The 14672-nt window shown below is 41.3% G+C and overlaps 3 protein-coding genes across 4 annotated transcripts in view; 2 read left to right on the forward strand and 1 right to left on the reverse strand.

Moving 5' to 3' along the window:
- Positions 1–7906, forward strand: part of cep170aa (centrosomal protein 170Aa) — a 44907-nt gene extending 37001 nt beyond the window's left edge. For both annotated transcript variants that reach the window (XM_062429892.1, XM_062429891.1), the window contains 8 exons: positions 124–1692; positions 3183–3456; positions 3635–3866; positions 4288–4455; positions 4553–4641; positions 4774–4867; positions 4953–5004; positions 5140–7906. In XM_062429892.1, the coding sequence (XP_062285876.1) occupies positions 124–1692; positions 3183–3456; positions 3635–3866; positions 4288–4455; positions 4553–4641; positions 4774–4867; positions 4953–5004; positions 5140–5471 (2810 nt within the window). In that variant the 3' untranslated portion in view covers positions 5472–7906. The remainder of the gene's footprint in view (positions 1–123; positions 1693–3182; positions 3457–3634; positions 3867–4287; positions 4456–4552; positions 4642–4773; positions 4868–4952; positions 5005–5139) is intronic.
- Positions 7907–9355: 1449 nt separating this feature from the next.
- hint1 (histidine triad nucleotide binding protein 1) lies at positions 9356–12121 on the reverse strand. Its single transcript, XM_062429893.1, has 3 exons — positions 11958–12121; positions 9904–10008; positions 9356–9671 (listed from the first exon to the last, which is right to left on the reverse strand). The coding sequence occupies exons 1-3, from the start codon at positions 12066–12068 to the stop codon at positions 9507–9509; spliced, it is 381 nt and encodes a 126-aa protein (XP_062285877.1). The 5' UTR covers positions 12069–12121; the 3' UTR covers positions 9356–9506.
- A 103-nt stretch (positions 12122–12224) lies between these two features.
- Positions 12225–14351, forward strand: lyrm7 (LYR motif containing 7). The gene is made up of 5 exons (XM_062430758.1): positions 12225–12253; positions 12388–12460; positions 12938–13008; positions 13679–13760; positions 13873–14351. The coding sequence occupies exons 1-5, from the start codon at positions 12236–12238 to the stop codon at positions 13941–13943; spliced, it is 315 nt and encodes a 104-aa protein (XP_062286742.1). The 5' UTR covers positions 12225–12235; the 3' UTR covers positions 13944–14351.
- The last annotated feature ends 321 nt before the right edge of the window (positions 14352–14672 follow it).

The following is a 14672-nucleotide window of genomic DNA, read 5'->3' on the forward strand; positions in this document are numbered from 1 at the left end:
ATGAAAGTTGGAGTTTTATATACAATATAAGGCAGCACTTGAAATAACTTAAATATGCTTGTAGTTTGTAATTTGTAATAGAAAAAAAAAATTCAGTTAATCTGTGTGTTCTTTGTTCTTTAGGAGCTGATGCCTTGGAGTCCAGTGTGTCCCTCAGCAGAGGTGAATCCTCTTCCAGTCTGACCGACCGTAAGCGCAGGACCCTCCCCCAGCTCCCTGTGGATGACCCCCGGGCTAAATCCGGCACCAAAGCTCTTGGACTAAGGTCCGAGATTGGGGAAAAACAGGACACTGAACCCCAGGAGAAAGAGAACAAGGGAGACGGGGAGTCCCCAACACCCATGGAGGACGGTGAGATGACCAGTAAACGGAAACAAAGCTCAACCTCCTCTCCATCCAAGGCTCCTCTCCGAACCTCTGGCAGCGCTGAGCGGAGGAAGAGGTCAGAGGAGAGGAAAGGAGGAGGAGGAGCAGGAGAAGGAGGAGAGAAATCTGGGAAGCCTTTAGTGCGCCAGGGCAGCTTCACCATTGAGAAGCCCAGCGCTAACGTCCCCGCAGAGCTCATCCCACGCATCAACAGAGGCAGCAATGGACGCGAACGCAGCGACTCTGTGGGAAGCATGGACACTGCGACGCTCCTGAAAGACACTGAAGCTGTCATGGCGTTCCTGGAGGCCAAACTAAGAGATGAAAACAAACTAGACCAGAAAAGCAGTAAATCCGGCACCACCGGCTTCCCCCCTCGGACTGGCTCCATTTCTCCTGAGTCAGATGTGGACACGGCAAGCACAACTAGTCATGTGGCTGGAGATGCAGAGAGGAAAGCAGCAGCCGGTGTACAGAAACGGCGTTCCCTCAGCAGCATGCACCGGGAGAAGAGCAACATGAGCACATCTTCCAAGACCAGCGTCACGAACGCCAGTGCCCGTGAACGTTTGGAGAGGAAGACTAAAAGTAGAACTGTGGAAGCGACAAGCCGGACTGACGCACGCCGCTCTGTTCAGCCATCCACCACGTCCTCCAGAGCACGGCAGCCTTCCCTGGATCTCACCGACGATGACCAGACTTCTTCCTTCCCCATTTCAGACATCCTCTCCTCAGATCAGGAGACCTACTCTGGACCTGGGACTGGGTTTGGACACTCAGCATATGGACGCTCAGATGACGTCCTCCACTCCAAACATGATAGCAGGTCGGCTAAGAACTCCACCAGCGGTTCCTCCAAAACCAGAGGCACTCTCCAGGCAGCCACAGCCTCCTCACTCAACAAGCAGGCCTCGCTGCCTCAGCCGCGGCCCACAAGAGCCTCTCTGCTCCGCCGCGCCCGGCTGGGGGACACGTCTGACACGGATCTAGCCGACGCAGATAGAGTGTCAGTGGCGTCTGAGGTGTCCACCACCAGCTCCACGTCTAAGCCACCATCCGGCAGGAAGGGACTGTCACGACTGGACATGCTGGCTCAGCCGCGTAGGACCCGTGTGGGCTCCATCTCAGCCCGCAGCGACTCAGAGTGTACCATGACCAGGAGCTCCACCTCTTCACCCCGCCTGTCAGCTGAGACCGCGTTGCGTCTGGGCTTACGCTCATCGACACCCACAGAGAACAGGCTTACTCCCAGGATGAGGGCCAACAGTGTGTCCAAACTGAACGAGACTAAGACTAAGACCACATCTGGATACTGCTCACCCACAGGTGAGCACATCAGATATCTTGATTTCCAGTTTATTCAGATTTTCTCAGTGTTTAAATCAGGCTTTCTTATTTTAGTTTATTTTGATCTCATTGTCTGTTAAATAATGTGGTATAAAGATAAAGTCCAAAAAGTCTACACCATCACATACCTCATTATGTGTTAGTGTTGTAACCATTTGTCTGTGAACATTTTCACTGTGTTGTGACCAACTTGTGCATTGGATTTCACCGTCCAGAGAGCTCTCAGCCCGAACCTGAGGGCGGTGATGCAGAGGAGGAATTGATGGGTACTGTACCTGAACTGTAGAGAGTGTGTGTGTGTGTGTGTGTGTGTGTGTGTGTGTGTGTGTGTGTGTGTGTGTGTGTGTGTGTGTGTGTGTGTGTGTGTGTGTGTGTGTGTGTTGTGTGTCAGACCTGGGTCACAGCAACAGTCACTCCCACCAAGTTCAAAAGTGAAGCAGGTTTTTCATGCTAGCGCACATTTAGGAATCAGTAGAATAACAGACTAATATATATATTTCTGTAGGACTGATTTAAAGTCATTTTTAAGAAACATACAAACATATTTCTACTGCATTTTACAGATTGAAATCTTGCAATGAAAACTTTGCTAGATGTTTATTTAAAAGCATACTTTATATAGTTTGAGTCAGTGGTTTAGGGTGATGACCCAGCTCTAGCATCATGTTTGCAGTGTTAACTCATTGCCTACTCCCTTACATCCGTCATGTAATGCTGTGATGAAGACTCAAATGCTCTACTCGCACTCACTCCTGTTAAAACGTTTTACCACATTGGAGCTCAAACTGCAAATGGTTTTGGAACAGGGCTCCACCTTGTGGAGATTTGCATCCAAGACATCCACCTGATTTTACCACTGAGAGACTGATAGAGCATTGTGTTGTCTCATCATGGTGCAGCTACATTAATGCAGCTGGTGTGTGACCATTGTGAAGCAGCTTAACATAGTTTGGCTTTATCTAGGTTTTTTGTATCTTGCTCAGTGCTTTTGTTTGGGGCAGGGCTGCTTTCAGATTAGTTTTGTGTTTGTTGCTGTTTCTGTTGTTTTCAGTGTGGTTTTTTTAAACAGTGTGGTTTTTCCTACAGCTGTCTGTGAACAGTAAATTAACGAACTAAGATGTAATAAAAATCCAATGCTTTGCCTCACCAATCTTTCTTAAACACAACCTCAAGAGGAAAGATACACAGAACTTAAACCTAAAGTTTATCTTTATATTTATATTTGTTTAAGTTCAAAAATTAAAAAATCATATTTTTCCATCATCTCAAAACACAGAATTATCGATTTATTTTGTGCAGCATTTTAATTTTTTTCGGATCAGAGCAGGATTGGCTGGGGTCCTCAGTAACAAAGCCTCATATTCACAAGCTCATTTATTGACTTCATGAATAACACATGTTAGAATGGATTGACGTACGATAATATTGATTCAACCTTACATTGTATTTCCCTTCCTTTACCATCGCAGTGTCCAGCAGCAGCAGGTGGAGACGTCTGCCACCAGAGTATGGCTCCACCTCCGAGGAAGAGTTTGGCTCCAACCGGAATTCTCCGAAGCACGGAGGGCGTTCCCACGTGCGGCCTCATCACCTCGTCCCACACCGCAGCTCAAGGCTCAGCACAACCCCGAGCTCGGGCTCCGGCATAGTGACGGGTCCGGGTGGAGTGGCGGTCAAACATCGCATGAAAGAGCAAGAGGAGTACATCAGAGACTGGACAGCACACAGCGAGGAGATAGCCAGGTACTGATCTACACTGATCTCTACAAGACTCATCAATCAATGTCATGTTTTAAAATATCTTTTAAGCATTATATCTGCCATCTGTACTGTTTTCATGTGTTTATGTTGTTTGCATGTTGCATGTGTACTTGTAGATGTCTGTCCTGAGTCCTAAAGAACCCTGTCTGATGGTTAACAGGTTATTCCCCTGTGTGCGCAGGATCAGCCAGGACCTGGCTAAGGACTTGGCCATCTTGGCTCGCGAGATCCACGATGTAGCTGGCGAGATCGACTCGGTCAGCTCGTCTGGCACGGCACCCAGCACCACGGTCAGCACCGCCGCCACCACCCCGGGATCAGCCATCGACACCCGCGAAGAGGTAGGCCCTGCACGTCCTACGCAGCCGGACATACAGGAGAGCATGAGAAAGGTGCCCGATTTTCTTCTTCTATCATTGACTTATTGCGTGTGCTACCATTGCGCCTTTGCTACTCCTGCTGTGTTGCTTGGATAAAAATGGCTAAGTTTACCTCTCCGCTGCTTTAAAGCTTCCATCTGTTGTGAGAGGTTCATAACACTAACATCTTCTTCACTTTCACTCCTTTATTTGCTTCTTATTTGACATGAGAGGATTAACTTTTTTTTTGTTCTAAAGATTAAAGTCTTTTTTTTGGCTGCACAATTAAATTTTTAAAGCTGCTCAGCTTACTCTTAAAGGGTTCATAATTCCTTCATTTCTCACAAATCTTTACTTAACTCTTTTTAATTAACCTAGAATAACTGGACAGCATTTTCTTCATTTTTTTGAATTTCATCTTCTCTCCCTTGAATATCTCTCCCTGTTGGTCAAGTTGGTGGATCGGGTGTTTGATGAGAGCCTCAACTTCAGGAAGATCCCTCCTGTGATTTCAACCAATAAGGCACCAGAGATCAACGGCAAGCCAGTGGAGCTCCGCCCCCGTGCACCTGACAGCCTGGAACCCCGAGCTCTGAGGAGACGCACCTGGAACCGAGAGGATGTAAGAACCAACACAAAAAAGCATGACATCAGAAGTACCACAGAGACTATCGCTGTCATTTATCATTTGTCACACTTCATTTCTTCTGTCTTTTCAGGCAGTGTTGGACAGCCTGCTGCTCAATTCGGTCTCTCAGCTCTCCACCAAGATCAGACACTCCATTGACAAAACAGCAGGAAAAATCAGGTAATTTTACTTCATAATATAATGACTTTCCATGGGTATGTTACATTATTAACAGTGTTTTTATCCCTGGGTGTGTTATTGTGATGCTTTGTATATCTAAAGCCAGTGTGACTGTATGCTATTTTCCTGCAGGATATTGTTTAAGGATAAGGACAGGAACTGGGATGAAATTGAGAATAAACTGAGATCAGAGAGTGACATACCACTCCTGAAAACCTCCAACAAGGTACCGTAATCCATCCATCTGAGCAATATGTGATGACAAGAAAACTGCAGGATTGTCACATTTTTATTTTCTGTCCTTTCTGCAGGAGATCTCCTCAATTCTGCTTGAACTGAAGAGAGTTGAGAAGCAGCTTCAAGGTATTGGAAAATACTCCACAAAACTGTACTTATTTATTTCATTAGTTAATAAACATAATCTGCTCATCTCCTCCCACACAAACACAAGCCCACCAGCTCATTTACAATCATTCTCTCCCTCTCTCTCTGTCTCAGTGATCAATGTGATGGTGGACCCAGATGGGACCCTGGATGCCTTGGCCAGCCTCGGCCTGGCCAGTCCCACCACCCCTACCAAGCCCCAAGCCACCAAATCAACTTCCCCCTCTGCCACCAGCCCTGGCTCTCAGCTCCCAGCCAAAGAATCGCTGCCCGAGATCCTTCCTGGACCGGGAGGGTCAACAGCCTCCACCAGGGCTCCGACTTCCTCTGCCAGCACAGAGGACGCTGCACGAGACACCAGTGTAGGTCTAGGGTTAACAGGAATCGGAGGACCGCCTTTCAACCGCATTCGGCCGAGCGGAGAGGAGGCCATCGCACAGAAGTGAGCGGAAAGCTTCCTTGAAGGTTATGTGAATAAAGTCTGAATTGGAGTGCAGGTGGCTGATGATCAGAGTTCACAACCGTAAGGAAGGTGTAAGAACATTTAAACATTTTCTGCAGACAGAACAGTTGCCATTCTCCAGACTTTACCAGATTATGGTTATATAATAAACATCATTTAGCAGAAGTGTTACCAGACCTCGCCGGAAATGAAGTGTTTCACCTTACCTTCAGACTCCACTGGCTAAACCCTGACTGATGCATCATGGATACACCCCTCGGATGGAAATTGACCCGTGAATGATTTAGAGGGAGTATTATTAGCATTTCAACTGTAAACTGTTCATTCATACAAGCCAATCTGACTTCCTGGTGGACTGAAGGCTGCCTGGCTCTCTCTCAATGGACACATCTCCGTGGTTGTACAGTCTCCTCCAAGTCTTCTCCTCTTGCCTTCTCCATGTGTCTGGACCCCTCCTACACTAAAGACATGCCTTAAAACACATCCTCCATAGTAGCAGTGTACCCCCCGCCCTCCTCTTCCTCTATTCCCTCAAATATTATACAAGATCACTTTTAAAGTACTTTCAGACAAGCAAAATGCATTGTAAAATAACACTTGCAAAAGATATTTACACTATGATGTAATACAACACTGCAATAATTTATTAGCTCTTGTTCAGTACAAAGAATTTATCAGCAGCCTTAAATAACCAACCTAACAAACAGACATGCTTTATGCCTAAACAGTTACACTTATTTCACAAATCAAAGCTAGCAGAATTGAGGTTTTATATATTTCATAACTTGAACTGTCCGTCCATTGAACCATCTCTTTAACTGACTCTGTTGAACTGGATTTGTAGTGCCTCCATACTCTCTGTGCTCGCCTATATTTTCCTTCACCCCTTGTTTTACTCTTTCCCTCCCCTCCTCTCTCTCTCTCCCCCAGTAGTTGGATGTTCGTCACTCCAGTAGCATGTACAGGACAGAGCTGAGAGCTGTCTTCCTGCAAGTTGGTATCTGTGTTGATCTTACTAATACTAAACGATAGTTTTTACAGAATTGAAACAGCCTTTGGGAAACCAATGATCATTTTGAGTAAAAAATAATCACTTACCAAAGTTAACGAGTTTATCGATAATGTCATTTTTGAAAAGTTGAGCCATCTTGAAATTCATCTCTTGTGAAAAAGCTGCTTATGTTTTTGAAGGAACTCACCATCCTCTGCAGTTCATCTATTTCTCTGAATGTCAAGACCATTTTTTGGGCAACAAATCAAAGATTGAAAAAGCTTATTTATTATGATGAAACATTTGATCATTGCTGCCATATCTTTATTTGGCCCATGTGACATGGCCTGTGAGAGTCAGTGCCCTTAGCTTCTTGCAACAGTACATGAACTCAAGTGTCCTATGATTTCAAATTGGCTTTTTTCTACTTTTATAGTCACTCGTGATGTGACTTCTTTTTCAGCCAGCAAAGATAAACAGAAAAAAAACAAACAGTTTCAACTAAATATTTTATAATATTTAGATACTGGTATTGTATTGTAGATACTGTACTCATTTTCTTTTTTATGCTTTCACTCACCTCACAATGAAGTTAATTTTCTTTATCTGTCATTAACCAGTTTGAGCTCTCAAGTACACACAAAAACAGAGCATGAAAAAAGCTGCTGGGATTGGTTCAAAAAAGGGGGAAACTTAAAAAAGAGGCCTTTTGTGGTAGGAGATGTATATTTGAGGAACGTCAGTGAATAGAAATGATCACATTTTTGAGAATAAGGCTCCCCACACATTTATAATTTTGCTTGTAATTCAGCTTCATATCAGTGTATATAGGTGCATTATTCTATTTCCACCAAAGGGGAAGTTCCAGTGTACCAATAATGCAAACAGACCGTATAATTAACCCCTTTCTCATTGACTTTGCTGCTTTTCTAGTTACTTTATGGGGACTAACCATTTTCTGAATCTCTCTTCAGCTTATAGTCTGTGTTCTAGAGTAAGATGACTTAAAAAGCAGTGTATTAGTACTTAGATACTCTTGCAATAGTGAATTTAGGTACCAGAATACATGTTCATTTCCTTCTCTCTATACTGTACTGTACAGTGTTTCGCAATGCCTCCAAGTGCCCATTTTGACTATAGAAGGGCATTGATTAAAAGAAGAAAAAAGATGATGTAGTTGTCTAACAAAAAAAAAGAAAATCTCTTATTTTGCACATCAGATTGTGGTGTTTTTTTCATACAGAAGTAGTGAAGAAGCAGTGAAAGGCTGCATCAGACGTCACATGGTTTGACAAAAAATGATATCACATTGCCTGATATCAGAAGTGACTGCCTTGCCTCTCTGGAACTATTCTGTCTGTACAAACAAAGCCTCTAATTGTGTTACTTGTTTTGTTTTTCTCCACCCATTTTTTTTTTTTTTTTTTTTGGAAAAAAAAAGAAATTAGGCGACTGTGAATGCTAGGTACATGTTTATTTTTTAAATTCTACATGTGTCATCTGATCAGTGTCATTTTTTCCTTGTCATTTTTGTAAAGAAAAAAAAACACCATTTTATTTATTTTTGTTCAATATTTTGTGGATGTTTAATGTATTTTATATTTGTTCAACTATCTGCATTGTTTCTTACTGTTAATAAAACAGAGCCATTCACTTGTTTCTCTTTTTATATTTGACTCCACCATTACCAGACAAGGAATCAATATTTCTTCATTTTAAAACTGGATTGTGTAACAACTCCTGACAAGCTGGTTTTTAGTCAAAGAAAAGGAAAGGATCAGCATGGGTTCATTCTGTATTCAGGGCTGGATTTCTATCATTCTTACTGAATAGAAGTAGGCTTCTCTTACTCTCTAGGCCATTAATCATGTCTCAACTGAAAATGCAAATTAGTCGGCTACGCTAGACTCTGTTAATCATTTGCATGCTCAAGGGTTTGAATCTTTTTTTATATGGAGACATGACATCCATGGGCTGCATAGATTAAGTATTTAACATATCATAATAGAAGTACCTGTGAGCGTATTCAAACTACAGCGTCAGCTAAATGCCGTGCTTAGTACAAAAGGAGCTGAACCTGTTACATGACACCATGGCTTGAAGATGGCAATGAATGATAAAGAACCTCAAATACAAAACTATTTTACACCTCCAGCAGTAGTTCTGGAAACTCTCTTACTGTGGTCAACAAACCGAATACAGACCTGTGAATTTCGTGAAAGTATGCCACACACTGTAACACCCAATGCAAGTACTGGTGTAATGGGATACCAGGTGAGTGACATTTCAAGCATACTGCTCTTCTTCACTCACCCTCACCACAGTAACAGCAGCCTGATTGTGTCTTATAAAAGGTGCCAAGGTAAAAAGAGCAGCGGTGCCTGAAAACTCAACATTACAAACAATAAACATTAAAGGAATATCCAAATGAGTCAAATCAAGTAGATATCTTCCCACTTTACAGTCTTTTAGTGCCAAAGTCCCTCTTTTCTTTTAAAACTATACTTCCTTCACAGCTCAACACTGTCCAAATAAATGTGGAAGATATCCACTTGATATGACTAACTCAGATTGATGAAGTCTCATATAAGCTTGAGACGAACTTAAATATCTACTTTTACACTGAAGGAGGCTTGTGGATTACTTCACTTACATTGTAAAGTGCATTATGAAGGGATCTATCTGAGGAGTAATGATTCTGGCAAGATTATTAACAAAATATGTGTTAATGTTTATATGGGCACCTGGCTTTTGTTTTAACACAAACTAGGATAGAGTGTTTATCTATGCTTTAAAATTGCCTTCCTAATTTAAAAAAAAAACTGCATTCAGTAACAGCCCGGCCAGGGGAATTTAAAATACAGACAAAAAAATACTTTCATTGTTGTGAAATGTATTTTATTACCGTTGATGAATTTCTAGGTTTTGTGTGACTCTTAAAGAGTATTTCATATGACAGACATGTTGGTTGTTAGACATTACATGTGACACACTGATGGCAGGATGGTCTAAGCTGGGAGACAGCAGTTAGCCGGGGGGCCACCCCATCGAGCGGCCACCCAGGACATGGATGTGGAGGTGGTAGACAGACTGGCCTCCGTCTTGCCCGTCATTGACGACAATCCTGTAACCTTTAGACAGGCCCGCCTGCGCAGCACACTTCTTTGCAACGATCATCATGTGACCCAACAACTAAGAGACAGAGAGAGAATTAATGAATGTCACTGAGGTTAAAATATATAAGTTTTCATAAGCATGCAACTTGCAACTTGCAAATTATATGAGATATGAGATTTTTTAGAAAGAGCTCCATCTAGTGGTTACTGACAGAAGGATCACTGTTAGAAAGTCTAGGCACTGAAAATATGCCATTTCCCAGTCTGTTATAAAAAACTGGTAAAGAAGGTCAAACAATCATACTTACTGCGGCATCGCTCTCCTCTGCTTGTGACAGCTGAACAATTGGCTTTTTGGGGACGACGAGGATGTGAGTGGGAGCTTGAGGAGCAACATCATTGAAGGCGACGCACTTAAACATAAATGAACAAATTACAAAAAATAATAAAACTGTGTAGACAGCTATGGACCAGAAAATGAGTTACACTTCATGATATAGTGTAATAAACGCTACCTAAATAAATACTCCTTCCATTTACTCGATTGAATTCTGCTCAAAGATGTTGTCCACCTCATGTACTGCACAATCTGTAAAAATAGATACTCTGCACCCATGCTGTTACAGCATGATGGGTAAACTTTAATGTAGTGGTGGAGGTTTTACAAAGAAACTATGCGTCTCAGCTAGAATTACCTTATAAATGATTGGTGGTCGCACATCTGCAGAAATAAAGTGTCTCAATAAGATTTTACTTTTTTTTCTAAAGCTGATTCTGGCCATTACTGACACCACACAGATAGAGTATTTATGCACATCTATGTTGTGTTTAAGGTCTCAAATGTGGCATACTGTATTTGGTTTTTCTGTACTTTTTAAAAGATATATTTTAAACAATAAAACACGACTTATTAGACAGTAAATAAGAAGCAGTCTAGAAATATAGAAAACTTTTCTGGAAAGAGTGAGAGTCAAATGTGTGGTGACATAAACACAAAGGAAGAGCCAGAAGGGGTAACTGTCTACCCCAACTAGCAGACTGGATGAAAGCTCACACCCACCCAGTATCTGCATTGCACAAGCTAGTCTGTGCTTCGCTAAGCTGGCAGTGGTTCAGGTCACTGTCAGGTAGGTGAGGCAGAGAGCCTTCATAAAGTGAAAGTGTAAGTGATCCCAGTTATTCATCCCCACATAATAAAGTGTATGTTCATATTAGAACCAGAGTTTACTAACTGTAAAGTAAAAAATAAAATAATGAGGCTGTAAACACCATGATCACATCAGCTCTGTGATTTACACTGCAGGCATTTTCCCTTTCCTCTTTTGAGCATTTACTGTAGCATCACACAAATCTCTCTTTGAAAAAAAAAGAAAAAGATCACAGCACAATCAGAATACAGTAAAGCTTGTTTGACAGGTTGTCATGTCTTTTGCTTTAAATCATTATCCCTTAGAAGTCTTTCCAAGTTTACTGTCCACACAGTTATTTTGTGCAAAAATCCATTTAAAGGTTTATCTGAAGCTCAAATAGGAGGTTCATCAATCTGAATTAGTCATATCAAGTGGATATCTGCCACATTCACAGTATTTTATGTTAAAAATACCGTGAATGTGGCAGATATTCCTCTTTGTGTTTCCCTGTTGAGCTGTGGTGGAAATATAGTAACAAAAAGAGGGACTAACATAGAAAGATATCTTGATTTGACTCATTTGGACAGCTGAAGCTTCAGATTAGCTTCAAATGAACCTTTAAATATCTTATTGCACAGAAAGAGGCATGTGGATTTTTGGCCCCCCCATCACTTACATTGTAAGTGCATTATGAATGGATCTCCAAGTGGCGAGTATAAACAGGTGGAATGATTACAGCAAGAACACACACGTGTCAGTGTTGATGTTGGCACCTGACTGCTACTTTAAAGACAGACTTGAAACACTGTGCACCTGTCCTTTAAGAGGCCCAATATACTTCAAAAATGCTGAGTTTAGTATCCAATCTACAGCAATAATAACACATACATTCGCACAAACTGTGGCGGCTACTTACAGAAATGCTTTAGAGTAACATTAGCATTAGCCCATTAGACCTTTGTCATGTTTTGGAGGAAAGCCAGCTATCTGTAGATGCCATGTGCAATGTAAATGTGACAACAGGAATGACTTGCAGAGCAAAAACTGAACCGTGGCTGACTAACTAATTGACAGCACCCTTGCTCACATATTTAGTACAGTAGGGACGGAGGTAGGGGGGGTCTTTCTGCAGAGCTACCCCACAGCTAACATAAGCTAACTGCAGTGAGGTGGAGCAGGGTGACTTCTCTGCAGTCGCATTTTACTAAAGAGTGGGAATGTTGAATGCATACCTGATCATCCTCATGGATGAAGGTGGCAGGAATCTCTTTGCGTACGATCTTCCCAAATATTGTGTCTCCGCCCGGCTTGGCGGTCTGAGCTTTGGCCGTTTCGTCAGCCATGTTGGCGCAGATGGAGCCTCTTGTCAGTGTCTGCACCGCTTTAGGAGCTGTGGAACTGCACCGAGCGCTCATTGGCTACTCAAATGCGTCATTTTCAAAGCTTGCGCTGATTGGTCGTTTTGGTACTTCCTCTCCTCCGAACAAGGAAGTGAACTCAAGGAGGCAAGATGGGGACGCGTTTGGAGGTGAGACTCATGGTTGACAACAATAACATTATTAAAACCGCGTTTCATTACAGAAATACATGCTTGCATTTTTAGGACATAAGTATGCGAGCTGTAAGTTAACTGTGTGTGTGTGTGTGTGTGTTTAAATGCAGGTTTTACGTGTGTTTAAAAGCCTGCACAGAACCAGGACAGCTGTGTTTAAAGATGATCACAGAGCACTAACTGGTAAGTTATGTATCTGTCTTTTATTGTCAGCAGAAGAACAACATGTGTGTGTATTATTTGATTACCAACCAACACTTAACACACATTAGAGAATTCATACTCTACAGCATCAAATGCACAGAGGAGACATACATACTCAGAGCCTTTACTACAGTGTAAAAACTCTTCATTACAAGTAAAAGTCCTGCATGAAAACCACTGGTTTCATCTTTAACAATGTGTTGTATTTTAAAAGCTTGTTATATTATCCATTGTTTCAGATCTTCATCTGAAAAGAAACCAAAGCTGTCAAATAAATATAGTGGAGTAGAAAGTACAATATTCCCCCCTGAAATGGAGTGGAGTGGAAATATATAAAGTAGCATCAAATGAAAATACTTAAGAACAGTACAAGTACCTCAAATGTGTACTTAAGTACAGTATCAAATGTAATTGCCACCACTGCAAATGCATAACTATATGTTTTCTTCCATAAAGCTGCAAGATTAAAGATCAACGAGGAGTTCCGAAAAAACAAAAATGAAACAGCAGAGGATAATATTAAGAAGGTACTTTGTCCATTTCTTATCTCATAGGTATGCTGCATCTAATGATTATTCTCATTCTGGATTAATCAACTTATCATTTTTGATATAAAATGGCAGGAAATTGTGCAAAGTGTCCATTACAATTTATTTGAAACTGAGGTGATGTCTTCAAGTGTTTTTTTCAAGATATTTAGTTTTATGTCATGTACTGTATGATTCACACTTTTTTCTTTCTTTTTTAATCAAGCATGACTAAAGCTATTTAATAGCAGACTGTGTCAGGTTTCATTTGATGTTTTCCCCAAAACATACAAACAAAAGCAGAGTGGCTTGATTCCACTCATGTTTAAATAACATTTAATTGAATTGGGGGGAAAAGAGGTGCACTATCTTGGAATAACAAGACAGTGTTTCAATGTATGTAAGCATAAAGATGAACTCTTGTAGTATTCTGTGTTATATTTATGGGGAGGAGAGTCAGTGTGACTCTGCTGCTGTGGCAGCTTTCCAAAGGGAGAAAGCATCTCCAGCATCACCAAATGCTGAAGTTCCAGCACAGTTTTCAACCAACAGCAAAACTTTAGATCAATATTCACCATTCAAAATGTTTGCACCCATGGCCCCCATTGTCTCATAATTTAACGGTGTCTGCCTTATATTAAGAAAGCACATTATCTTTCTGCTTTTACAGATGATCCAAATGAGCACAAGTGTGGAAACTGTTCTGAGACAGTCTGTGTTGCAAGTGGAGCATGTAGGCGAAAATGAGCTCTGTGAGTGAATTTTTTTCTTTTTTTAAGTAACATGTATGCACAGAATATACAACAGGGGTCTCATATCACATTTTAAGCATTTTAAGCAATGATTTTTCTCTCTTTTACACAGTGCTTCGGCCCAGAGAGAGTCTCCTTCTAGAAAATGTGCCCTACTGTGACCAGCCCAGGAAAAAGTCATGACAGACCATCTGATTTCATCAAAAAAAAGACTGTCATCCATTACCATCCACCTGCAATTAAATGATCTACCCAAAAACAACATTTGAGTTGATCTGGGCCTCCTGAACAAAGATCACGGCTACAAGGGAAATGCCTGTTTTTCATTCACTGAAGATCTCATCTGTTGTGCTTTATGAAATCTGTGTTGTAAACTGGATGCCATAATTTCATGTACAGTGTCTCATTAAATGTAATTTAAATGTGTTTCCTATATTTGGAGGTTTTCTGCAAACTTTTTCAGTAACTTATGATTCAACTGAACTAAGAGGGAAAATGTTGCTGTCATTGTATTCTGATTAAAGATGAATGTTTCCAGAGTGGCCCAGGGTTAATTTCTTGTTCAGACCACTTAACATCGAGAAGAAGAAGAAGCAGAATATGAACAACAGCAACAAGAACATGATTTTAACAAGAAAAACAAGAAGGATAAAAGTACAATTATTATTATTTTTCGGTCTTTCCAGCAGTTGTAGTCCTTAGCGGTATAAGTGTCATGGACTACTTATGGAAGAAATGTTTTGGGGTTTTTTGTTGTTTTTTTAATCACACATCAAAGTTAGACAAAAAATGTCTGGAAAGGACTTTTGACAATGGATTACTCAAAAAGTTCACAGTAAAAATAGTTAATAATATTTGTATATGTAGTTTAAGTCATCTTACAAGTGATAATACCAGCAGAATAATGTACTG

The sequence above is a fragment of the Scomber scombrus genome, chromosome 12 (assembly GCF_963691925.1).
Source record: "Scomber scombrus chromosome 12, fScoSco1.1, whole genome shotgun sequence".
NCBI classification, from domain to species: Eukaryota; Metazoa; Chordata; class Actinopteri; order Scombriformes; family Scombridae; genus Scomber; species Scomber scombrus.

Coding starts and splice junctions, on each gene's coding strand:
- lyrm7 (XM_062430758.1), top strand. Junction 12,461..12,937: donor TGATCACAGAGCACTAACTG/GTAAGTTATGTA, acceptor TCTTCCATAAAG/CTGCAAGATTAAAGATCAAC. Junction 13,009..13,678: donor CAGAGGATAATATTAAGAAG/GTACTTTGTCCA, acceptor CTGCTTTTACAG/ATGATCCAAATGAGCACAAG.
- hint1 (XM_062429893.1), bottom strand. CDS start 12,068: ATGGCTGACGAAACGGCCAAAGCTCAGACCGCCAAGCCGGGCGGAGAC. Junction 10,009..11,957: donor TCATCCATGAGGATGATCAG/GTATGCATTCAA, acceptor TTTATGTTTAAG/TGCGTCGCCTTCAATGATGT. Junction 9,672..9,903: donor CAGAGGAGAGCGATGCCGCA/GTAAGTATGATT, acceptor TCTGTCTCTTAG/TTGTTGGGTCACATGATGAT.